The sequence below is a fragment of the Branchiostoma lanceolatum genome, chromosome 1, assembly GCF_035083965.1.
Source record: "Branchiostoma lanceolatum isolate klBraLanc5 chromosome 1, klBraLanc5.hap2, whole genome shotgun sequence".
NCBI lineage: Eukaryota > Metazoa > Chordata > Leptocardii > Amphioxiformes > Branchiostomatidae > Branchiostoma > Branchiostoma lanceolatum.
The window spans coordinates 5,191,851-5,218,616 of NC_089722.1; the positions used below are offsets into that span (position 1 = coordinate 5,191,851).

The 26,766-nt window shown below is 41.7% G+C and overlaps 2 protein-coding genes and 1 long non-coding RNA gene across 7 annotated transcripts; 1 reads left to right on the forward strand and 2 right to left on the reverse strand.

Annotated features, from left to right (window-relative positions):
- Positions 1-905: 905 nt before the first annotated feature.
- On the reverse strand, positions 906-5,810 carry LOC136427756 (microfibril-associated glycoprotein 4-like). The gene is made up of 5 exons (XM_066416902.1): positions 4,952-5,810; positions 3,632-3,671; positions 2,492-2,590; positions 1,848-2,064; positions 906-1,624 (listed from the first exon to the last, which is right to left on the reverse strand). The coding sequence occupies exons 1-5, from the start codon at positions 5,231-5,233 to the stop codon at positions 1,348-1,350; spliced, it is 915 nt and encodes a 304-aa protein (XP_066272999.1). The 5' UTR covers positions 5,234-5,810; the 3' UTR covers positions 906-1,347.
- A 2,075-nt stretch (positions 5,811-7,885) lies between these two features.
- On the reverse strand, positions 7,886-25,613 carry LOC136430664 (calcipressin-2-like). 4 transcript variants are annotated; one of them, XM_066421461.1, is made up of 5 exons: positions 25,473-25,613; positions 22,131-22,348; positions 13,130-13,303; positions 11,122-11,287; positions 7,886-10,765 (listed from the first exon to the last, which is right to left on the reverse strand). In XM_066421461.1, exons 2-5 carry the CDS (start codon positions 22,314-22,316, stop codon positions 10,620-10,622), a joined length of 672 nt encoding a protein of 223 aa, XP_066277558.1. In that variant the 5' UTR covers positions 22,317-22,348; positions 25,473-25,613; the 3' UTR covers positions 7,886-10,619. The 4 variants fall into 4 exon arrangements, with proteins under 4 accessions (XP_066277558.1, XP_066277548.1, XP_066277575.1 ...); XM_066421451.1 differs by having other exon boundaries at positions 22,131-22,351; XM_066421478.1 differs by lacking the exon at positions 25,473-25,613 and adding an exon at positions 23,315-23,576.
- On the forward strand, positions 15,355-20,365 carry LOC136430686 (uncharacterized). Of its 2 annotated transcripts, XR_010754922.1 has the most exons (4): positions 15,355-16,367; positions 17,280-17,407; positions 18,547-18,665; positions 18,994-20,365. It is a non-coding gene; the product is annotated as an uncharacterized lncRNA (long non-coding RNA). The 2 variants fall into 2 exon arrangements; XR_010754923.1 differs by lacking the exon at positions 18,547-18,665.
- Positions 25,614-26,766: the final 1,153 nt, after the last annotated feature.

A 26,766-nucleotide genomic window follows, 5' to 3' on the forward strand; every position in this document is an offset into this window, starting at 1 on the left:
TGTGCGTCTGCTGCAGTATGATGACCTCTGCTTGGTGCCATATAAAAATTGACTTTAAGAGAGAACGAGCAATACTGTGTTCTGCTACCTTGACCACCGTATTCTAGATTGAACGCTTATTCAAGGATCGACGATTCACCGTGACGTTCTTAAGTGTACAGTATTTTTCAGTAAACCTGTCTAATAGTATACAACCCATCTATACATTGCAGGTTAAAAGTAAGCACTACCGTATATCATTTTCTGATATGTTGTTCAGATTTTCAGATGAATTACAGTTGATAAAAAGGCCAAAATTGTTTAACTGGCCTTTTAATGACCTCATTTTTGATAGTTCTATTACGTTTCCTTATACATTGAATTCCTATCATTTTCTCACGGCGGTAAGAGTATTTATTGGTGACAGATTGTAGCAACAACAACCAGAATGGATAGAACTCTAGAACGTTAGAAAACAAAAATCAAACCCAATATCTCTCAGGGAGAAACATATTTTGAGAATGATTTGAAATGATAATAAAGTTTCAATTAGCAAGTAATGATAAAGTTACATTTTTTAGATTATATCCCATTATTTAGGTATGAGCCAGAAATGGTTTTCAAATAAAACTGCAGGAAATAAATGCAACAGTAAAGATGTCTTATTGAATAAGGAATGGTTCTCAAAGAAAATTTGTTAGAAAGTATATCTAGTCCCATATGAATTGTAAGAAAGAACAGTTTGCTCGTAGACAAAAAATTTTCGAAACACAGTTACAAAAGACTATTTCAACTCACTTAAAATATCCGGCTTTTCAGACACATCATAATCATTTTTAAAAAGTAGAAGAAAAATGGTGTGTTCGATATTGGTGAAAGAAAACAAGACAAGAATGAGCAAGAATGGCATTGTCGGTTATGAAATGACCGAATCACATTTTTTAAACCTTATTGAAACACTATAGCAAAAATCCATTAACAATAACTCTTTAAGTTAACTCAGAGGCACCGGGAATCAGCAGTTGTTTCTATCATACCAACCACTAGTTTTTTTAATGTGTGGCCACTCATATTGAACAGGTTATTCACTCAGTCGCCTATCTTATAGTAATTCATAACACATCAGTGCAGTTTGCTCCATAGCAACTATCTAAATGCCTAGGTATGGAATTCATCTAAACGTAAATGTCTACCTCACTGAAAAATTCATATTTACTGATTCTGGTGTAAGTTTAATGTGTAATTTGTCAAGATTATAGACCACGTTGGGTTAACTATTATGTTGATAACTGGGAGTGATTAGATTCATCAAAGCAAACACAGTAATTATGGCCTGATTTTCATAGACACAGACTTCAGGGAGTAACGTCAGCCTCTCCAGTGGTACCACACCACACCTTGCACATGTGAACAGGAGTTCCCACAGTTGCCCAGGTAGCGGCCGTTGAGGAGGGATTGGCTGCAGCGCTGAAACCACCAGCCGCCCTGTCCGTACTCCTGGGAACAATTGTCGTTCCACTCATCATTGTCCCTGTCCATGGTGGAGAACATCCGCCCTTTGAGGGAGTGACGAGTCATGGCGTCTCCCGCGTCACCGGAGTATCCGGAAATGTGCAGCCGGTACCCGTCTGACTCATTGGACACCCTGGATGGGGACATTTCACCACACACATATCAGCTCTAAAATTCTGCTCCCAGCTTTGAAAACTTACGAGGATTGATGTAACAACACAAACACTCCATGCAAAATCTGTGTGAAATTGCTCTGCAGAATCCGGCCTCTAGTTTTCTGTGTGATAAGATATAGTTTATTTGCATGGGACTTCATATATCTGTCCAGAATTCTCACTAGAAGGAGTAGTACCAACCTGAATGTGCTGTACTCTGCGAAAGCTGTCTGATTTTCCCAATCAACCAGATCCACCCGCAGCATATAGTTCCTCTGACTGGTCATGTTGTGGATGTTCTCGTTCCCAAGCCAGTACTCCCCGTCCTTGTCCCCAAAGCCATGTTTGTATTCTTCCCAGGTTCGGTTGAAGGGAACCGACCCGTCCTGCCGCCGCTGGATCACAGTCCAGCTGCCTCCTGTGGGAAAACACTCTCAATTACTTTGTAGGCTATGAAGAGTTTGCATGATAACATTACAGAAAGTGAACCACGAAGAAGATTGCTTAGACTAGTGATTGTCTTCTGTTTCTAACTCCCCTTCTGTGGTGTTTGAAATATATCAGGCAGACGCTGACCAAGGCTTTGGAGGGCACACCTATCTCCTCACCTGCATACATGGCAGATCAACTCTCACTTTCATTACCTATTTGATCAGGAGTCTACACTCAGCTATCAGATCAATTTGAGCTATTTTCCAGGACGACCGGGGATCATTTGACAATAACAATGAACAATCCACGAAACAACAACGATAACAGTAAATCACTGCGCATGCTGGTAACAAAATTACAACAATACATATCAATTCCCTAGCGACTTCATACATTATTTCACAGTACATTACCTGCTGTATCCATGTCACAGTAGACCTCTACATCGGAGCTAAGTGTGTAGACTCCACTGGTCGTTTGTCCGGAGGCTATATATGCAGCGCAGTCTGCCCCTGGGAAAATGTAAGCAGTGGACAGAGGCAATGTTACGTTTGAGCTCGACTCATCTAATCTACAATAAATTGTTACGAACATTTGCATGTTAGAAAAGAGTATTATACTATTGGTAATGGTATTATCTGCAAAGCAACCCTGTACATTTATCAGGTCATTAACAAGGGGATACAAAAATGTAAGGAAGAGCTATCCTATGTCAAATATAGAACAGTTCATGTACGGATACAGTTCAGCTACGGTGACAAGAAACGTTTGTATATTGACTATCTGTATATGATATGCTGGGAGAAAGTGTGCAGGCACCATGGTGGAACCGTTTTCACTGCGTCGCCGTAAGACACTACACGGGCAAGTGCAACTAAGAACCGTTATCCTTTTTGTATCCTGATTTGTTATGATTTGTAATGGCTCCCTTTGAAATCAGTTACTCAGTTAAAGGAGTCCTAAACTCCAGAAGGCGGTGTTATTTTCCACTAGATTATGTATCAATTAATACATAATCAGCCGACTTTTTAAAGAATTCTGCTTGTGGTAAATTTCACAAGGTGTGTTTTGTAAAACAATATGATACTCGCTAAACCCGTGCAGACCCTACCCATGTATTCCCTATGCGTAAAAATACATCATTAATCGTGGATATTTTCGGCATAAATGAGGGTGGTGAAAAATATAAGCGAACACATAGCAAGACGTTTTTCTTAACCCCCATGACATTCTTTTTGTAATCTAACTTTTGTCAGGCCTTGTCAGGCACATTATATAAGGCCATAGGCTGAGGTTGTTTAATTTGATTAATCAGAAAATAGAGGGTCACCTGGGGAATTCGGTGGAATACTGAATGCTTTTTGATGCGCACGGGACTAGTGGGTACTTTATCGTATACTGTAAAAATTATTCATTTTTACTTCCTAAAATTATCATATATTGGAAAATAACTCCTCCTCTGGACTTTATGACTCCTTTAACTGAAGGGACTACCCTTAAGATTTATAAATAAAGAAAGATAAATGAATAAATCCTCGGACCCTCCAACTCACCTGCAGGCGGAGCTGGGGTAGTCGACGCTGGACAGCACCGCTATAAAAAAAAGAGGGAGTTCGGAGACCTCATATATCCGTGAAATATTTTGAGCCTTTGTACATTCATTAATTGATCTAATAGTATCTTGTCGCAATAATGATCTAAACAAGGCTGTAATTAGCGACAATCATTTGAAATGATGGTCTTTTCTACCAAAATTTCATATATTGCACGTGTGAAAGTTCTATCTTTTAGCAGAATACTATGTTTGTATTTTATCATGAATTATGCAACTGACCTGCACATTTTCAAATCCTATGCCTATTGACGTACACCTGTAACTAAGTCAAACCATTTGGTACAAAGAAATTACTAGTATGAAACGTTCGCAATGAATATGCAAATTAGACCCTTATTTGTATCTGCAGATGCCCAACCTTTCATGTTACATGTCTACATGTAAGTCCTATTTTGGAAACACTGCAACTATAAATTTTCTTTATTGATTATTCAAAAGGAATCCGGCGGACTACATGATTTGCCTTTTTGTAATGTACATCACTATCTAATCTACCTTTAGGTTAGAAAAGGTTCTCTACTAGCGATTATGCCAGTTGTTAACACTGGTAAATGTGCTTGACACATGAATTGACTAAAATACTTTTCTGAACTGAATAAATGTGCTAAATAGCTAGCAAAGATTCTATATTTCATCAGAAAATTATTAATTTCGCAGCTCGGTCAACGGTGTTGACCAGGAAACTTCAGCTTGTGCTCGGATATCTTCACGACCAGATGATATCAAATTTCTCTGCCGAGCGCCGGCGTAAAATTTGCGGGGAAAAAAAACGAGTTCGGTGGAGCCAATTTCGGCTGCCGTCCATGATGGCTGTGCCATTGCGCATGCGTTACAGGCACAAGCTCTTAGTAATGCTCTGGTGCTCTCAAATATAGTTAAAGATCGATGCAAGAAAATATTTTAAACTATTGCTGCAAAGAAGTAACTAAATTATGCACATTTGGACACATCGATAATGACATTTGACCCGAACTATCAGAAGATATAGGATTATTCAGCACAAAGCACTATGAATACCATCAAATGCAATACCATGTACGATAAATGTCTTAATTCATTCATTGAAACCCAGAATCGAAGGTCCTCCAAAATCCAACATCAATTCGGTTGAATCTGTCTATTGTGCCTTATTCTGATGCCTTTCAAATCTTAGGTTTAACAAGAGTCTGATCATTAATGAGAAAATTGAAAGCATATAAATCAAGATCAGAAGTGTCTAATGACGGTTCTAGTGAGAGATGGTAGGACTGTTCCTAACCTGGGACTGGAGACGAGTTTCTTGTAGCTCCTGTGTCAGGTTCTGTTCCAGCTGGGCACTCCTGACTTTTTCCTCTGACAGTTCAGCAGACAAACTGCCCACTCTGGTCAGCAGAGTTTCCATAATTGACGACAGGCGATCTATTTGATTTTGCAAGCGGCTCGTTTCCTCAGTCTCGAGAGCCTCAGTGCTGGAGGTTGAGCTGGCGGTATTGCCGTCCTGGGCTCGGGCAGGGAAACTACCGGACAGAAGGCAGACAGCGAGCAGCAAGACATTCGCCATCTTGGAGAAACTCGACTAAACGAACTCCGGAAAAGCGCGCCTGACACGGAAGCTTGTTAACTGATCATCTGGCAGCCCAGAAGGAAATCACGCACGAGTGTTTCCGACAGATTAGGTCAATAAAATGGCAAGCTTCATTTGTGCCACGCGTTGTACGTCACTTTCTTTAAAGTAAGAAATAAAGAGACCGTCTTTACTTTTGAAAGAGCTCTTATTTCACGTTAAATATCATAGACTTAGCAAAGTATGGTCGAGTGACTAAATGAATGAATGAATCAATCAATGAAAGAATGCAGATTCAATGGAACTATGTTGGCAGAATTTCAAAGTAAAACTCGAAGCCGTGAAAATGAAATGATTGCGAACATTAATTTTCCAGAGCTACCTATATAGCTTAGATTTCTTTTGTTGAGGGTGATCGAAATAATGGTGGGCTCAAAATCAAATGTAAGGTAGCAACAGAGTTAGGAATCTCGAAGATTGCTGAACGGTTAAAATTGAGAGTGTTTCGTTTGTCACCCGAAATATGTAGTGTAAGTCTAGTGAGAAACCCGTTAACAACCTTCATGCAAACCGGAAGAGACGAGGGCCGCCCTGTTGGACCAGTCAGTAGGACAATGACGTCACCCTCACGCACGGTTCAAAAGAGACACCTTACGGCTGACTGAAGTACTGCAACCTGAGCTCTCAACAAACAGGTTTGTTGACGTGGCTGCAGTGCCCCCAAAGTGACACTAAAATCATTCAAGCTAAAGACATAATTTGACAGATATTATTTTGAAGTTGCAAGTTTATCCTGGTGCTTGTTGACAGCACATCTGGTCATGATCCCTGGTCATGATCGCGTAGATCCCTCTGCAACGCCTCTTGTTGCTTCATGCCCGCCATTTGTTGGCCCCGTATCAAGGCGAGCTCCCGCACCATGAACATCATAGAGACAAAACTCACCACAGCCGCCATTCCTGACAGCGCCATGAAGATTCCATTGGACCCCTGGTTTCCATGGCGACCAACAGAACCTTCCGGAGCTGCCTCGCCATTTGGGAACAACTTCTGGGACGACATCTTCGAGAAAACTCAAAGGAACTCCTGCAGTAATATCTGACGATACTTCTTCTTGCCAGACAAACCCCGAATGCCTAACCTGTATGACGCGTGTGCCCGCAGGTGAGGTGACGGTGTCGTCGGCCCGGTTTTCATGTGACAATCCAAAAGTCAAAAGTGGTCGAAGCATATGGTCTATCCATGTCAACAAAACCATTATAGGCATGGATGAGAGAATACATTCATATCCAAAGATCTAAGACTTTAGTATAAACGAGTTATGATATGTTACTAATGTTGACCTAGCCGGAACGCAAATCCGTACTGGAACCCGAGTACCGAGAGGCGTTCAGCTCTGGAACCCGAGTACCGAAACAAATTCAGCTCTGGACGTCCAGTGCTGACGAAGCTTGGGTACTGGAATAAAGCCGTTCCGTACTGGAATTCTTGTACGGAACTTCCTTCCGTACTGGGGGCCGAGTATCGGTGCTATTTTCTCCACGGTTTCCGTACTGGGCGCCCAGTAAGGAGCCGGTTACATCTGTATATTTGCGACATACATCGGTTTAATATAGCTCGATGTAGTTTTCCATAAAACTTAGACGCAGTTTAGAATTCTAGGTTTGGCAAATGATTTCTAATTACGTCTTGACACCGCACGTGGTTACATTCTGATGAGATGACAAAGTGGCTTACTTGCCATTCTGCAGATTTGCTAGATGTGTTTTTTTTTTCAGAATTTTAAAAATGCATTTGACTCCCAAACCCCCAGATGCCTCACCTGAAGGACGAGTGTGCCCGCAGGTGAGGGGACGATGCTGTCGGCCCGCTCTTATGTGACACTTGAGGTCGAAATCCATTGAAGCAAATGATTTGTTCATGTCAACAAAACCTCTATTAGACTGACTGATATGGAAGACGAATATTGGTGTCTGACTCTTTTATATGTGATAAGAATATGTTTGTCTTCGAAGTTCTAAGACTTTGGTACTACCTACCTACCTACCTAGTCCCTTGACCTCCGGGTCGTTGGGGAGACAAGGCAGAAATATATACTTTAAGCGTGTATATGATTGTTACACACTTCAGTCATTCATAGCTCAAGAGAGTGATAAAATGAAATTTAGATGTTTTTATAAATTGGAGCCTTTAGTAATTGAGCTTAACGATTTCTCATCGAAGGTGATTACGTTTTGATAAGCCAATCCGTAGCTCTGTTCGATTTTCTGTTAGAATGTCTGAAATACATTATGTATTTAGATTACATGTACAAATGTACGTGACTTGGGCCACGCAGTTATGCAGGCAATACAGCAGGGGATAGTAGTCTCCAAACAGAGGTTGGTTGGAATATTGTGACCTTTTGACTTGCGCCTTTTCTAACAGCCGGCCCATCCGAGAAAACGTGAGAAGTCCAAGGTCACAATCTTCCAGCTAACCTCTGCTTGGAGAGTAGGGGCTGGGTCCACTGGAAGTTAGTGGCGTGTGTTCGACTACCATAAGGCAAGGCTTGTAAACACTCTATCCACAATGGCTAGCGCACCCGTCCTTGTGTTGGAAAATACATAGAAAATAGGCACACATTCACCACATAAAAACATTTAGTCATAAAATTGTGCAAGTTTTAATTTGTGCATGTTTTGCACAGATCAAACTAAACATACCTTACGTTTGTATACACTACTAATGCGTTAACGTTTGACAGATTTTTCCACAATAAAAAGTCATAAGTCTATTTTGTTGCAACTACACAACATACATGATAAGTGATATATACATACAGAAGTCAATCCAGTGCATTTCGTACAATGAAAACATTTCTGTTTTGCTCAGACAGGTTATCTAAACTGTGAAGAGCCCAATAGCCACAGGCAAGAAGATTTAAACAAAGTCAGACGATTCAAATGCGACAAAGTTTTCCCTCTGACTTCACCTCAACATGTAATCGAAGTATACACAAAGATCTTTCCCAAAACGCTTCTACACATACTACAAAGGTACTAAATCACTTTATTGGAGGCCCCCAGTAGGATGTCTTTCAGTGAAAATTAGCTGTCACCCAAACATTTCATCAAAGGACAAGTATACACAGCGATCTTTGTTCTACTGGTAGTGTCCATGATAAATCAATGGAGGCCAGTGCGAATTCAAAACTGACAAATACTTTCAAGCATTCATTATGCAACATTATTTTGGCTGTAGAAATAAAAGACCATTTTTACTCTTGATGACAGTGAGTTGTCATCAAATAGAGCACTGTGTGTCCGACAAGCCGGAGTACAGACCTGACTTAAAACTATCCATAGTTTAAGAAAACCAGACTGATTTGTTTGGAAAAAACTCTAACAAACGGTTGGGGTTTAGAATTATTTGATTCAAACAAAATGTCAGGGGGGGGGGGGATTTTATTCCACAGCAAACTTTTCCTAAAATGTGGCTTGCTAGGACAATACCATGCGTCTCACAAACCTTCTTGTAATCATTAACCCTACACGGTACCATTTCATTATCATGTCATCCTAACTAGGCTACGCCCCTACATTTGGGTCATTTTTCAACTTCATTCCTGAGAATCTGCCAATCACCATTTCATACATTCGCAATGTACATGTACACATAACATAAACAATTTGTGCCTGCAGAATTTCTTATACATCACAACATGCGAACCAATCTTCTACTGTTTGTCCATTCATGATCTACATGTACACCACTACAAAACGCAACAGTTTTAGATTTCATTCATAACTCAATTCTTCAACAAGACCTACCATCTATTCCTGTTCCACTACTGTCTTTTCATCCAAATTTTCGATCGCAATGCTTCTTTTTTCGGGTGAAGCAATACAATGACTTACAGTAATATCCCATCTCCAATCATGTGCTTCACACAACATAATAGTATATACATGTATAGTACATAAATATGCACACACAAGCTTGCATTTTGCAGTTACCACTGGTAAAAGCAATAAAACTACTAAGGCTTCCTTTGTGTACTATAATTATACTTACATGTAAGTACACATACAGCATTTCTTCTCATGTCAGACAATACATAACAAATATCGATCATGAGATTGTAGTGAGGTCAGCCGTCTCTACTCTACGTAACAACGTGTTCAGTGATATGTGTACTATGCAGCGACTAGGAAATACGGGGTGCATGTGCACTTTTGTGCAACCAAAATTGGAGCTCACTTAATCATTGACTGTGGGCGCCAGATTTGTGTAGGGTTGGGAACATACATGTACAGGAACTATAATTGTTCACTAGTATACAGCATATTCTTGACACATGAGTGTTAGAAAAAAAAAAGATAAATCCTTCATTGTATCACTTTTGTGAAATTTTGAAGTGTAAACGTAAGAATTTCAGATTCAGGCTCTGCATGAAGAGAGGCAGTAAGGTTCAATGAACTTTGTAATCAGGTTTTGTTGATATTCTTCATCTTATGTTGTACGCCCAACATGTTTTTCTGTGCACCTACATTTCTAGGTTAGCTGCACCAGTGTACCTATTCCTCAATACAAATTTCCGGCCATGCTAGCTGCTGGATAGCTGCTCCGCACTGCTTTACCCCAAACTACTGCGAGTTCAACCTCGATAAAGCAACATGCCCAACAATAAATAAGCAGTGACTACCTGGTGGATATCTGCTTCACTGTTGTATTTCTAAGCTACAGCTCCTCAATGTGGCCCTAAGTACACACAGACATCTGTTCTGTACACTGTTATGTTCTTATAACTGTCTGCTGTAAGTAAGCAGCACTTGTGCTTAAGCCAAGGGCTGTGATGCCCAGCAAAGCGTGTTGCAGATCGAGAAATTCTACTGATGTTTCCACAGGATTTCTGGCACATGTTTCGAAGGACAGAGGCTGTTGTAGGGGGTACAAGATGCATGTACTTTGCACGTTTCCCAGTGTTTAGCCAGTCCTTGTAGAGGCTATTGTAAACCTCTTCGTCCTTCCTCGGTGGTTGGAAGCATGTTGTTCCACCCGAAAATAATTTCATCAGGTTGGTAGAACATAGGACATTAGAGTTTTCCTTCTACACAACCAGTAAATCTCACCTGCTTACGTTTCCATGTCTCTCAGACACCTTCCTCAGAGCTTCTGACTGGAGTACTGCTTCTCACTGCTATAACTATAAGTAGCCGAAGTTTGTGGCGCTTTTGCGGCGACAACACAAGTAAAAAAAAGCGTCAGCTACTTCAGCTACTTATAGCGGTGAAAAGCAGCACTCCAGTCAGAAGCTCTGAAGAAGGTGTCTGAGACATCAACAGTGAGACATTACTGATTGCATAGAAAGAAAACTCGGACGTTTTGTCCCGTGTGTGACTCATGACTCGGAGACGTCGGGTCTCCTGGTCTGCACGATGCGAGGTTTCTCCAGCCCCATGGCGCGCTGTTCCGGCGTGTCCTCGCAAACGTGGATCACGATGCTCGGCTTGTCGCCCTCCGCTGGGATCAGCTCATGCGGCTCACCTGGGGACAAGTGTGGGAAAAAAAGTTAAAACTAGAAACTTTTTGCGAGAAAGTACATCATCTGTGACTCTTTCCAGTAGCATGTGTGTGTAGTTTGTTTGTATGTATACTAGATGTATGTTTGTTGTACTCCAGGAAGAGTAGCTACATACTCACTGTATGATAGCTAATGGATGAAATAAAGTATCAGTATCAGTAAGTATCAGCATGCATGTCAAGTGAGCGACATACATGTAGCTGGGATCAAACTTGCGGCTTCTTAGTCTAGAGGCAGGATCATTAACAAATTTTTCTTTGATTGCATCAAATTTCAGAAACATGTCTGAGAACCAATGCGATAACTTGGTGTGGCCTACCTGGTGAGAGCTGTGCCAGCGCTGACAGGAGGTCATAGTTCACGTGGTGCTGCTCTGTAATTGGTTCCCAGTCGACGGGCGGGGAGGCTGGGGGGGAGATGAGGAACTGCTTCTCAGGGGTGGGGGGCCGCAGGTGGGGGTCTCTGTCTCTGCTGGGGGCCTCCATCTACAGTAACAACACAGCTGTGAGATGAGGGGGTGGGGGGCTGACATGTCTGGGGGGGGGGTGGTTAGGGGAAGGTGGGGATCTCTGCTCAAACTCCATCTATGGAACACCGCACAACTGTACATGAACAGTCCCCATCACAATGCCCCTCCCCCCTCACACAGTACATGACCAGTCCCCAGCATAATGCCCCTTCCCCAGACAGTACATGACCAGTCCCCAGCACACTGCCCCTCCCCCAGACAGTATGTGAACAGTCCCCAGCACACTGCCCCTCCCCCCTCACACAGTACACGACCAGTCCCTAGCACAATGTCCCTCCCCCAGACAGTACATGACCAGTCCGTAGCAGACTGCCCCTCTCCCAGACAGTACATGAACAGTCCTCAGCACACTGTCTCTCCCTCCCAGACAGTACATGACCGGTCCCCAGCACACTGCCAATCCCCCAAGACAGTACATGACCAGTCCCCAGGACAGTCCCTCCCCCCAGACAGTACATGAACAGTCCCCAGCATAATGCCCCTCCCCTCAGACAGTACATGAACAGTCCCCAGCACACTGTCCCTCCCCCCAGACAGTACATGTACAGTCCCCAGCACGTGACAACACACCTCAGTGATGCTTTCCAACCCCATTTACGTCTGCACCTCTCACATCATCCCCATCAACAGGACAGGAAATGGGTAATTAAATCACATGCGGCTCCACTGATGAGTCCAGTCATGCTCCAACCTTGGAGTCCGCTCAACTATAATCCCTTTTCATTTCCTGTTCTCATCATCTAAAACTATATCTTTGATCTAAAAAAAAAGACAAGTAGTTTTCTGCAACCTTGGGCTAACAGCTTAACATAATCCTCTTTGAAATTCAAATCATTTCAAAATGTTTTTTAGATAACAAAAACAAAACTGTTATGTGCAGGGTTTGAAATACAGTTAATTTCAGTTTTCTGCCTTACATGATTCATACCAAGCTGTTTCGGATTTCATTTCTGCAGTCCAGAATTTTCTGAAAATCATTTATAAAACCATTTGTACATACAGATTCCAACCTGGATGCCTGCGTTGATGAAAACCTGAGCCAACAAGTCAACATTGATATGAAAACTGGTGTTAATAATATTATGTTGAAAGGTGGTTATACCAGCTTTTTGGATACAAAACAAATGAAAATTGATGGAGCATAATCGTAGAAAACTGAGCGAGCCTGTACATCATACAATACTGAGACAAACTAACAACCATCATCAAACTACAGGTTCAAATGTTTATCTTGCAGGAAACAAAAATGCTAGATATATACAAGTAAGATGGTAAGGCAACAGAATCCTGGCTTGAAAGTATGAACCACAATATAATGATATAGAAGAAAGCGGAAATAAAGCATGTCAAGCCCTGATAGTGACTGTACAATTGCAGTACTTAGCACTACATCATGAAGTAAAGTGCCCAACGTTTTTCTTCAACTGCACAGAAAACACCTCCAGCTTCCTCTCCATGAAGAAAAAAAAAAAAAAAACATAAACCAGACAATTTGGCAAGGGGAAAGAATCCAGGCTTGGCATCACGGACAATCAATTTCGAAGAAAACAGAGAAAGGTTACTGTAAATGCAGAAATGTTTGCGGTGGTTTTATGCGGTGAAAAGCTGTTCCACTGAGTGAAAGTAGCGCTACTACTGATGTGAACTCAAAACCACTGCGAACACTCAATTTTCTCCCTACCACTAGGAATCAAATCCCCGCAAACATTTCTGCATTTTCAGTTCCTCATATCCCTCAAGCCCAATAGTGGAATACTATGCAATATAACGTATGTTTTGCCCAACATGTTTTTCTCACCTGCACAAAGTACACCTTCAGCTCTTTCTCCATGAATTCCTTCAGGTGCAGCTCGACTCTTGCTCTCGCCGCGTCGTCCGAGGTCGGGAAGTAAACCCTCGCACGGCGAAAACTCTTTAGGTAGGAGAAGGAGGCCCGGTCGCTGTAGGCCATGAACAGCCCCTCAAATGCGTTCTGGGGAGAGAAATGTCACAGGGTTGGTGGAGAGCACTTTGGTGACGCACAGAATGATAATCGGGCTGCAGCAAGTCATTTCTTTGGTCCTCGTGCGTTTTCAACTAAACATTAGGGGAGATGTTAACATGAAAACAGATGTCACAGGGTTGGTAGAGAGCGCTTCTCTGACGAGCAGAATCACTTATCATCAAACCCCCGGCCAAAACAAGTCATTTCTTTGGTTCTTGTATGTTTAAACATTAGGCAAGAGGTTAACATGAAAACACACGTTGGTGAAGAGCGCTTCTTTAATGCGCAGAATGATAATAAAACCCTTGGGCTGTTTCTCGGACTTTTCAAACTAAACATTAAGGAAGAGGTTAACATGAAGACAGACGTCACAGGGTTGGTAGAGAGCGCCTCAGTGACGCGCAGAATGACAGTAAAACCCTACGGCTGCTAGAGGTCATTTCCTCTGTTTTAAACTAGTAACAAATTAAGATGAAAACAGAGAACTGAGCGGAAAACTTCTTTTTTTTTAACAATCTCGCTCGATGCAAGAGGCCACTTTTTGACATTGAACTAAGACTTGAATCTGACCCCATGTATATTCACTCCCTGAAACTGTGAGTACAAATTAAGGTACAGAGTTTCCCCTCAGACTGGATAACCAAGTGTTCATACTTAGCTGGCCAACATTTCGGTGACCGCCTGCCAACCTTCCTCACTGGCAATACTAACTGGTTCTACTTCACACTGCAGCTAGGTGTCGCTGACACAATGTGAAGCACAGTCAAACCTGCCCAAGGCGACCACCCGGGGGACCGAGCAAAAACGGTCGCCATGGCCAGGTGCTCGCATTGAAGAGGTGGGCGCCTAGGCAGGTTTGACTGTATACTGTCCCAAACTTGACTGACCGTTTGATCCCCCCTCATCACGGTTCATGGCAGACTGTTTTCATGTTCATCTCCAGTTTGCTATTTGTTTTTTTCTTTAACTCTGAAAACCACCAACTGCATTGTTCCAGCCTGCCTGATGGCCCCACAGTTGAGCCATCAGGGATAATGGGTGTTGTAATTGGGCGTTCAGGATCACTTCAGCGATCAGAGATGACTTGCTTCAGTGAGAAGATAAGCACCACACAGGAAAGGTCATGTTTTTTGCGTATGGTGTTGTAAGGTCTTTACAGTCACACCAATTTAATTTGTGGGTTCACAGATTTCTAAAAATATACTAAATTGGAACAAGAGTGGTGTTTAAAAAACACACCGGCGACGTAAGAAAATTATAATTATGCAAATCGGGCTAATTTACATGATTTATGTGGAGATTCAACATACCCGATAGGACTCTCAAACTCGCGTCGTATGTTTTTGGAATTGTGTGGTATATCGATAGATGTCAATTATGCAAAGTAAGACCTAATTTGGATAATTGATAAGAAATACTGTAATTCCATATTGGTAATTGATAGGCATTTCATACTTGCAAAACTAGGAGGTTATGCGAATATGAGCACTTTTATATCTCCAAAGGAAAATCCCTACCGTAATCAAAAAAGAAATGTGGTCCTAATTAGCATAATGCAAAGTCCGTTGTATTCACCTGTTCTAAATGTACCTCCAGTATGACATCCCTAGCATTTTCCATAAAAGAATGAAGTTTCTGTATACGATATGCAACTGATGTCCTCATCAGCATAACACACATGCCATTGTATTTACCTTTCCTACAGCTGCCTACACCTCCAATATGACATACGTAGCATTAATCGTGAGGGAAATATCAAGTTTCTGCATGTACTATGAAAATCAGACCCTCGTTAGTATAATTCACATTCCTTTGTATTCACCTTTCCTACAGCTAACGTTACCTACCTACCTCCAATATAACACCCTTAGCGCTATAGCATTTACTGTAAAGGGAATAATAGAGCTACCATCCTACAAATGTACATCTACCTAGTTTATGTTCAGAAGGAGAAAGAAGAACATGCCAGCAAAAGCAATATATTTCCCCCATACCCAATGGAGGGTATACGGGGGGGGGGGGGGGGGGGGGGGGGAAGCATGAGGGCCTCATTTATATAACTTCTGAGGGAATTCTACAAGAGCCTTCTTTGCAAGGATTAGACCTTCGTACTACTTTCAAAAACTCGTGCTATTCAGTACCAAAAATCATAATTACAATTGATATGATTTATGCAAAATAGGGTCTGATTTGCATAATCAATTAGAAACGCGAGGGAGAGGCAGACCAAGAGGCTGACAGGCTGGTAAAATCACGCTAGGGTGATGCAAAATGTAATAAGGAATAGACCCTGGATGGGCTCGTCGCTAACTAGATGTACGCTGTATCCTCCAGTTGCTTACAATCCGAACTGACTGGGTTGGACTTAATCAAAAACTTTATTTGTATTATCAGAAATCCTGTACAGGGCCGAACCAACATTTCACTGGCCTGAAGTTTACAATAAAATCTAGACAAACTTGTAGACTTGGGGCTGTAAATGTCTCCATCAATGAGGGTGTACATGTTGGCCAGAAGTAAGGTGCAAGCTTTCAATGCAAGCACCAGAGGATATTTGAATCAAGGACATTATATAGGAATGTCCTTGTTTGAATGTTTGTTTTCCAGTAGTCTATTCATTGAAGAGTTGATTTATTCATTTTTTTTTTTACATTAATCCGCTAAATAATTACCTTGAGAAGAAGAAGAATTACCTTGTGCACGCGTTTGAACTTCGCGCCCTCCTCACTTAGCACTTGGGAGGTAGAGTTAATCCTGGAACCAAGAACGTAGCTCTGCACAAACAACTCTGGGTACGAGATGACAGCTGTTTTTCCGGAGCCGAAGACCACCCGTGCTTCCGTTACACAACTTGCGGCACAGGATAACGTGCACGCACGGGCATGGGACAACCATCCTGATTCAGCTGGGATTTAACGTCTCTTACCCAAAGACAGCACAGACTTCGATACATTTTTCGTCTCCCGACCAGACAGCTTCAAGAGTTCCCGTGTGCAACCTCGATTCGACTCTCCGGCCACGGCCGATTCCAGCACCCCCACTTTTCCTTGCGGTGAGTCGTTCTTTCTTCCATTGTTGTTTTTATTGCCAAAAAAATACGTCGAAAATACCCCGAATCTTTAATACCTCTCTTGGAGAGTACCCACACGCAGTTAGCGTCTTTCGGCCTGGTTGTTGACATGAAAGACATGAAAGAACACGCACATTCCAATTTACTTAGAAAATTTTCGTCCTACCCCACATGCGTTGGTATTATAGTTTGTTGTACCTCACAATAAATGGTTGTAAACCCGCCAAACACAGGCTTTAGCATGTGTTATTGCTCCACGACTTTTGAAGCAAAAAGCATTTCAATCAGACTTATAATTTGTAAAGCTCCCGATGGTCGCTGTCTCGACTGTTGCCATGGCAACAAAACTATCTGTCTCCATCAGGGTGGTCTCAGGCCGTGTCGCTAATCCTTTCACACCTCGGAGTACAATACCCAGCCGGGATGGCTTCTGCTCAAGATACAGTTTGTCATCCGTTAGAGAATTAAAATAATGCTACTACTTCAATACACAATACGTTTGGTAGTGTTTTGTTCTTTTGGTTTTGACAATGTACCGTCGGTTATACCTTTAATGTCATTGTCAATTACACCGTTACGGACAAGTGTAACGTATGTTTTGACAGTGTTTCGTTTGTTTATATAACATTAGTAGTATCATGTAGTGATGACGAAATATCGTGTTATAATTCTTCCACTGGGTGACACGTTGGAATTCGACGCCAAGTCCATAACTAGTTATTTAGCGGTTGTTACATGAACAGCACTTGTTTGAGCGCTCTTAAATACGGTGAGGAACAGCTAGACTTTCGACATGTGTGGCTCTTGTAGTATTGTCTCTTGTTTGAGCCCGCATAGCAACAAGGTTCACACAAAATGTTCATGACTGACCAATGACCGTCCTCCTCCCCCTAGTTGGAATTCGACGCCAAGCCCACTGCGCAAGTCCGGATTCACACATTGAGGCCGTGTTGTCATCCAGCCGTCTCTGCGCGTGGGAACGGAAAGTAGACCGTCCAGCTAGCTTCACTCATCTGTTGCAGGTATAACCTTAGGTGTGAGCTAGATTCAGGCGTGTTTACCCGTAAATACGCTTGAGAGTAACTCTTTTGCTTTGGTAGAAATTAATGCGTGTTTTGAGATCGTGTTTTCCGGCATGACTTAGAAATGCCAAGTCCTGAAGAACTGTGAACTTCTTAACGTAACTCCTTTGCTGAAGTTAATATTAATGTGTATCTTGGATAATTCGAGTACAGTGTGCCAAATTCCCGTCACGTTTGAGGAACGTAACTTCTTTGTTTGTGTAGATATCAATGTATTCTGATCTTGTATAGAAATAGGTCGACGTCAGTGCCCGAAGTATCCTGTGATCCTTCAGTTCCTCTAGCCCATAGTTATTTAGCGTTTGTTACATGAACGGCACTTGTTTTAAGGCTCTTGAAAACAGGGACCTCTGAACGCTACGTAAGTAAAGACATACTTTCGACATGTGTGGTTCATACAGTATTGTCTCTTGTTTTGAACCCGCATAGCAACAAAGTTCACGCCAAACCTGACCAATGACCGCCCTTCTCTCCCTCTATAGTTGATTTGATTTGACCAAGGAGGTTTTTATTTGACTATAGTTATTCCAACTATTTGGAATTCGACGCCAAGCCCACTGCGCAAGTCAGGATTTACACATTGTGGCCGTGTTTCTTCTGTTGTGTTTATCTATGACGAGGTATTATATGTTACTAGAACACCTAATCACTGACAACTCGTTCGACCGTGTGTGGTTTGTTTATATGTTCGTCTGCCCAAGTAGGTTTTGATTTTAAACCTCCTTGTTCTGCCATATTGTGCATCCCCAGAGTTCACCGTGTTGTTAATCATTTCACACCTCGGAGCACAATACAATACACAACCGGGATCATTTCTGCTCTAATTGCAGTACAGCTACTTCCGTCATAGTATTCTCACTGTGTGGCACGTTTTTGTTTATGTTTTTTACTAAGTTATCACGATGTTATACCTAATCTCTGACAGTTCGTTCGCCCCCTTCCTTAATACCCAACCTACTTAACCAATTTCTACAAATTCTACAGTGTGTTTTCTGGTTGGTCTGTATTGGCAAGAAACACAAAAGAAGAGTACTACAATATTACAATATTAATTTTTCGTTATTTGTGTTTTTCTACAGCAGTCCCTGTATTTACAAAAAAGATTCTGCGACATAGATACTGTGACGACCATCCAAATGGCGACTTAGTCCACGTAAAACACATGCAGCCGCCCAACGATGATGGAAAATTTATTTGGGTAATTTTGGAATAATCCATTATTGAGATCATAAGTTTATTTATAAGTGTCCAAAGAGTTTTGAAGATTTCATGATTTGACGATATTTGCAGACTAGAATATCTTTAGGGATAGGATGGCTGCCATAGCTTCTTTGAAAACAGTTAAACTCAAGGACATTATATAGGAAATGCCCTTGGTTACCTACAATGTATGTATCTCATAGTTAGGCATCCTTAGAATGATGACCGTGTGAAATATGCCTGCCATGTTTTGGGGTAGACATCAGATCAAACCGCCGTGGTCGTCAGGGCTCCACCGACTGTGTTCCCACTTTATACCTGCACAGGCGGACCACACGGAACGGAAGCGATGACGACGAGATGTTCCAGCCGCCCGTGTGATGTCCCGTCACACCCCACACAGAGGGGTGAAGTCGGCCGATACAGATCTTCTACTGGATGCCGGTGAGACGAGCTGCGTCACTATGAGAAGCCGGAATAGACGCCCGTGCGTCCGTAATGTCGGGACCAAGGGGAGCCAAACAACAAATGTTGTAGACAGGAAGAAGGGAACGGGATGGAACCAGATCTGCAGCAGAGACACCATGTGCACCCGATATCGCGCTGCTGCAACCGCTACTACAACCAGACAAAACCTGACGCCTGTTAGAATATTCGGGACTGACTTGAACTTGTTTATACAACGGATATATATTGTCTATTCCATAATGTATTTTAGTGTGTGTATATAGTAGTGATCTATTCTATATGTATATCGAAATCGTACATAAGGTAATTACGGCCGATGACGGTTCTAATAAACCGAAGGTGGATGTAACCTGACTAAATCGCGCTCCTAGCGGCCGGCCCGACGGCTACCGCTTCCAGGGGAGGGGGTCATTAACCTCCGCCAGGTAGGGAGAGAATTGAACTGCGGAGTTAGCAGAGAATTGTTAAGAGGTCCGTCTTCGACGACAGAATATAGAAACATTTTTTTTTACGACAAGTGAGTTCAATCCAGGAAGGGGGAGAGAACCTCAGTTGAGACTGATTTTAGCATACTATTAGCCAGTTTTAATTTATGACGTAGTCATAGTCAGTCCGTCCTAAAAGTCTCCCGTGCCCAGTGTACGGAAAGCCTTGTCTCTGTGTCCTTTCTTTATCCTTACTATGTTAGTCTTCAAAGTTAAGCTGCATTTAGAAGAACTCGGATTTATCCATGGGTTACTTGTCAAGCATATCATTCTTATTGAAATTAGGAAAGCACAAAGCTTCTAAGAAAAAAAAATCAATCAAAAGCAGTGACATATTTGTCTTCTTTGCAAAAATCCCGACATCTTTGAAACGTCTGACTTATTTAACTTTCAAAATCAAACTTTACTCAATCAAAAAAATGAGCCTGTCCAAGCATGCCATCCATGATTAAAAAGGAAAAACTTTTAGGACATTGAGAAACAGCAGTGATATATGGGTCTAAATCTTTTTGCAACATCCAGAAAGTTTATTTCAAACATCGAATAACAGCTGTAAAAGTGTATACAAACCAGCACCTTTTCTATGCCCTAAGCAATAGAATTCGTCTATGCTATATAAAACGCCATACCAGCAAGGCGTTGCCAAAAAGTAATTCCCTAGGGAATGCGTTCGCGAAAATCCTAGAATATTTGGCAAACCGAAAGCAGTACTATACAATAGGCTCCTCCCCTGAGGCGTCGCCAAAAACATGCTGAAAGCCAAGCCTGAGCACCGGGCCTATGTCTTGTTGCACTCAGTTTGATGTTGTAAATGCAGTCATATTCAAGTTTTGTTCCCTACTCTCTGCTTTGATGATGTCTGTTTTCGATATTTTCCACCTTGAAATGTACAGAGAACCAGGGAAATAAATTGGTGTGGCCTTAAATGTTTATGTCAAAGCATTTTTATTAACCATTCAAATATTTCAAAGCATTAGGCTTGAATCGATTAATGTCGTGTGAACTTAATTGCTTTACAATTACATGTACATGTATGTGTTACCTATTTTTCAAAAATATATTGCTTTGCCATTTACCTAAGGCCACACCAATTCAATTTCTTGGTTAACAGATTTTAAAAGAAAATGCTAGATTGGAAAATCAACATGAAAACAGAATCTCAGAGGAAAGTTTGTACTTTGGTGCACACAGTTTCAGGGAGTGAACAGGGTCAGGTGCAAGTTTTCACCCCAGCCCTCTGTTTTAATGATGTCCTCGTGCTAAAATTAAAAAAAAAAAATCTGTTAACCCAGAAATTAAATTGGTGTGACCTAATGTAAAAACCATAACTCATCCGTCTGCTGCTAGTGCATAAAGTTTCATTTTCAATTCTTACCTGTTAGCGTTACTACCTAAAGTGTGGATGACTTTACACAGGGCTCAAAATATACTGGGTGCAATGTGTATTTTTGTGCACCCAAAAATGAATTTTGAGCCCTTCTTTCGAATTTGGGAATCAGGACTAGGATAAATACAAAGTTGATTATAGAGTTTGGGAATATAAAACTAAATGTTCTAACGACAGAGAAATCAAAATGGATCGAAAAGGGTCGCTTTTAATGCAGACATTAAATTCAGTGACCTGTCGGATATTACTGCATCTATGCTCTCATTTTAGCGGAACTAGCTTTTTGTGACTTGACAAATGGGAGGTACATTAGTTAAAGCAAAGCACATCACACATTAGCTATCAACCAGTACAAATTTTACTGGCTCAAAATTATCTACATTGAAAGAAGCGCCTGATCAGATGATATTTGCCCAGAGGTTCTTTCGTGTTTTAAGCATTTCTAATATCTATTGTTAGCAACAGATAGATGATGATGATGACAGATTCCTGCTAAGAGGAATTGGTACTTCAAATTCTATCTGATTTGCAGCACATGTTTGGTCGGTTGTCGGGACCTGAGGACCGAAAATCAGGTCATGTGTTCATTAAGCTTAACAACATGTCCCCTGCTGCATACGCATGGACACGTAGAACATCAACTCGAATCATAATATTTATAGGTTTCATATCAGGCTAATTGCAAATTATGAGATAGCACTAACAATTCAGAACTAACTCCATGGCCTGGAGAAGGTCGGGAGGCCATGATCGGCTATCTGTGACAAAGACTCTACTCGGGTGGTGCCTCAAGCTTGTATGTCTAAAACATCCTTGGCTGCACATCGCGTGTTAAACACTATCTCTGTATAGGAATTATTGGAGTGACCGCACGTCCAAGAATTGTGTCAGTATGATGTTATATCACAGTCCCAGCGTTAAGTGTGGCACCATATTGGAAGGCCATGAAATTTTGCTTTGTTATATTTAGATTCAGATTTACTTCTATCTGTGTCAAAGGTTCTTTCAACTTCTGACTGTCAGAGATACTATCAGCTTCTATCTGTAGAGAAAACGGCGCTGTGACAGGGGTTCAGGATGCTTTCTGGTCCCTACATATAAAAGTACAGGGAGCGCTCCTTACCCTGACAGCCAGGTCCCCAAACAGCTCGTCTGGAACATTGACGACATGCAGAGCTGTGGGGAGTTCCTCCTGAGCCTCCTCCTCTCCCTCCTCCTCCTCCTCAGGACCAAGCTCCTCTATCTCCATCTCCTCTCCATTTGGAGCACCGTTACCTGTGCCATCCATGTCACCTTTATTCAGGACCATCCTTTAAGTCTAACGTCTGCTGCAGGTAGTGTCTACTGAACAACAAACAAACAAACAAACATTAGCTGTACCGTCCATGTCGCTTTTATTCAGGACCATCCTTTAAGTCTAATGTCTGCTGTAGGTAGGGTCATTTGAACAACAAACAAACGTTAGCTGTACCTGTAGCTGTTTACGACCCTGTACATGGGTGAGAGTTTCCTGAGTGTCAGAAAGGTAGTAAAAAACATAGCCTAATTTGCCTATCTCAATATTGCCAAGGTTCACCTCTACTAGTACCTATGTTACACTTACAGCACACATGCCAAGGACAATGCTTGACCAAGTAGCTATCACATGTCTGCAGTTATGATGCACAGAAGACTGTAACTCAGGTCTGAAGAAAGGGGTTCCCCTTGAACTTTGAAGAATCAAAATCATACGTGAACATGTGTATGCTGACCTTTCCACTTTAAAAAATCAGCATATAAATCAGTAAATGCCCACGGCAACTCTAATATTCTACAAAATGTAACTCTCTTTGATTTCAGGGATTCCTGTTCACATTTTGAAAGTTTAAGATTCAACTCTTAAAGTAAGCACGTATGGTGAGCTAACCGTGCACCCTAACCAAACATGCACTTGCCTCCAGGAGTTGAATTACTTATTGTAGTCAGACATAAGTTCAAGCCTAACTAATTTTCAGAGAGTGCCACAATCCTTAGTTGACTCAAAATGTAGTTTGCAAGCTTAGTATTATTTCCACAACTCCTTTCCTGTAAATAAAATGCCTCAGTGCAAACATGACTTGCGTTACGGTTTGACACATGTTCCTCGGTTCACTTCCCCTGCACTGTATGTACCCCGCACTGTGCGTAAACATTCTCACAGAACATTTACAACCACACGCTCAAGCAAGGAACATTAAAACTCTTTTGTGAGTTAAACGAAGCATGCATAATAATAATAGTGAACTCAGCATTGCCTATAACCAGCCTAATATTGCAGAATACACCTACCAAAATTCAACCTCTCACTCTCAGAAGTGGCTACACTTTTCTGCCCTGCCTTCTGGACCCCAGGACTTGTGAATAACAGTCTCTGGGAACGGCCAGAATAGCGGCGACAACCGAGCCCACCTGTTCGCATAGACCCGCGGGTTTACGTACGATTAATGACCCGGGCGAGCGAGATTACGGGTGTCGCTCATAGCGCCATGACGTCAGTCTATTGTGGATTACCTGGATCAATTACGCACCCAGACAAACCCAGAAACAATAGCAGGGTTCCTTGAATCCATACACACCCCTGCTCCATACTACTAACACATTGTGGGGACACCTTCAAATTGGTTAGCCCACAATCACATGCATACCTTCATTAATTTGGAAGAGCGTGTGCTTTATAAGGCTAATGATCTAATTACCAAACAACCGATAAAGAAATGGCAGTTAGATTAGGGTAAGTACCGCGAGATAGCCGCTGTGTTTACGCACGCTAACAGTTTGTTCACTAAGAATAACAACTGTGGTTCATGTTCCCACAAACTACGTCACTGTTGTTACTCGAGTCCAGGGTCTTTAACAGCACTTCCGCTGTGCAAGAGTGTCGTCTGAAAACGTGAGAAAGTTTGGAGGGTAACGTAAAGCTATGTTTCAAAACACGGAGTACCGGACATGAGTGAATGTTCAGCTTTACATGTTTAATCTTCCGTTTCTAAATCAACAATATATGTTTTGAATTGGTTTAAGGTCCTTTCTTTGGGATTATGCAACACTGTTTTGAATCATCAATAGGTTTTATGCATGACATGCAAATATGCACGTAGCAGAACAGACAGAACAAAATAAAACACACTCCCATGTACATGTATACACACACACACACACAAACACACACACAAAAACAGTACAATACACACATAAACACACACACGCATAAAATCATAATGTATTGTATGAGGTCCTGTGTATTGTTCTGTCCATTATTTGTCTACATATGTAGGGCCTGTTAAGGAATAGCCTTGTTCCTTATTGTCTGACCATAAGTCTGGCTTGGCGGCTATCGCATGTCTGCTAACACCAGCAGACTCGGATTAATCAGTCTAAGGTTCCTTTTCATGTCCACCAACCAGACGGCTTGTAACAGTTACAGCTCAGGTAACCACCACTACTCCTAGTAGCTGGCACCAACAAAATCTCCAAGCAGATGTTAGGGAGGGAAGAGATGTGCATGCGAGCCCTTCTAATAATCGTTTTGCTGTCTTCAAAAGCATACTTTTGTGTCTTGCATCATATTCCTTAGCCTGGATGCCAGACCCCAATTTCTAAAATATCTATCATGTGGGGACACGATAGAATATTTCAGAGATTGGAGGTCTGGCATCCAGGCTACATATTTCTATAGTATCATGCCTGGATAGTAACGTTACTAGTAACGTTACACATGTGCAATGTCAAAGGTGAAGGCCCAGACCCTGAGACGTAAACAAAACTAGTCTGGACATTTTTATGCAAATAGAGACAATGTCGAGACTAGAACTGTTTACAAGCTAATCAATACAGAAATGATCAATACGGCAACAGAATGATATTATACAGAATACTATACACATTCTTGAACTTCACCTTTGACACTCCACATTCGAACTCGAATCTATGAATGGGTTTATAAGCCCATTCGCGGTTCCGACTACGCATGTGCAGTGTCAAAGGTCAAGGCCCCTGGCTTGTAAACAGTGCTCGTCTCGACATTGTCTAGATTTGCATAACAACGCCCAGATGGGTTTTGCTTACGTCTCAGGGGCCTTTACCTTTGACATTGCACATGCGTAGTCGGAACCGGGAATGGGCTTATACAGATCTAGAGTACAAAATTATACAGATGCTTGAAACTATACAAGCTGTCTCGACCATTATTGGAGTACTGATAAAGTAACAAAATGAGTACTGATAAAGTAACAAAATGTATCCTCTTTGCATACTATATCAAGATAAAAGTCTAACCAAATAAAATCAGGAAATTTCATGATTCTGTGTTTTGGCTTGGTTTTGGCAAACAAAAATGGGCGGTGACAGTACTTATATTACTTCTGAATGTCGCCGCTAAAATACCCACAATAACGCGATCCTGCGACATCTGTGGGCATCTAAAAACCTTCAGAACAAAGCTACTTACCTTCGAGGTCTCCAAGTTCCGACAAAAAGTGCTAAAATCCCTCCATGATGACGAAATGTTTATGAATAAGCGGAGAAGTTATAATTTCTGTGAGTCAAACCCGCATGATCGTGACATGCCGTCAACCAGTCGGCACCTGCGCAGTGGTCAATACAGTATTGCCGTAAAACACGCACCTGTCGTAAAACACCTGTGACGTCGATTCTACTAGGCATCTATTTATTGCAGACAGGATGATCCTGCCAATAGCCTTAGGCCTATTTATTTATCTGGTCATGAATATCCAAAAACAGCATTTTCTTCTGGATTTTAAATGGCAGTTTTCCACAGAAAGTGTAGATGACAGTTTGTGGAACGGTCTGGGTGAAAACGTAGTCTCTACCAGACGGGATGATATTTGCCAGGGGAGTTTAGGATGATCCTGTCACATCACAGTGCAATTTTTCTACTGCTGACAGCTGACAGGATGATCCTGTCAACGATGCAAGTTTTTCGCTTACTGACAAGATCATCCTGTCAGCAGTGCAAATTTTAGTACGGTTGACAGGATCGTCCTGTCAACAGCCACTTCCTTCGAGTAAGTCCTTGCTTCGAGTGACCTTTATTTCTCACACAAAACCACACAGTAATAAAATAACAATGGCAAATCTTAAAGCCACAAAGCAATGCAAAATTGTCCCTTTTCAAACTGGCGTCGGTGTCAAAATAGGGTAGGTTGAACCGAAGGAAAAACTGGTCAAATTCAAATGGTTTTTCCCTGACAGGCAGAGCTGCGTGCGGTCTCACAGCGTCATCTATCTTGTCTGGACAGTACTGCAGACAGTACTGCATCAGCGGACAGCACACTTTTTTTCTTCGAGGCCTCGCGTTTGAAAAAAAAAAAATCAGTGTATAACGTTACATAACGTTATCATACTTTTTAGCTTCTCGCAATTCAGCCGCTGGAGTAATTGGCCTGGCCCACCCAATATCTATTCACTTATTATCAACAAGGAGGTTTAAAACCCTCAAAGTGTCAATAGACTAATGCTCAAATGTCAGGTAATTCGCATGTTGTGACAATAAATGTGCTATATGGTAATAAACCAGTTAAAACAGAAACCTCCTTTGAAAGAATGTGTGATTTAGTCAGTTATTTCACATACACTTTTTCATTTTAATGCCAGAATTATAAAAATCAGCCTTGAGCATTCTCCAGTTCTTAATGCAAAAGTTGTGTATGACACTGAAAAAGGTATATATACGTATTGTTTGGAGAATTTCACACATACCAGGGTGGTCTTTGAGCCCAACT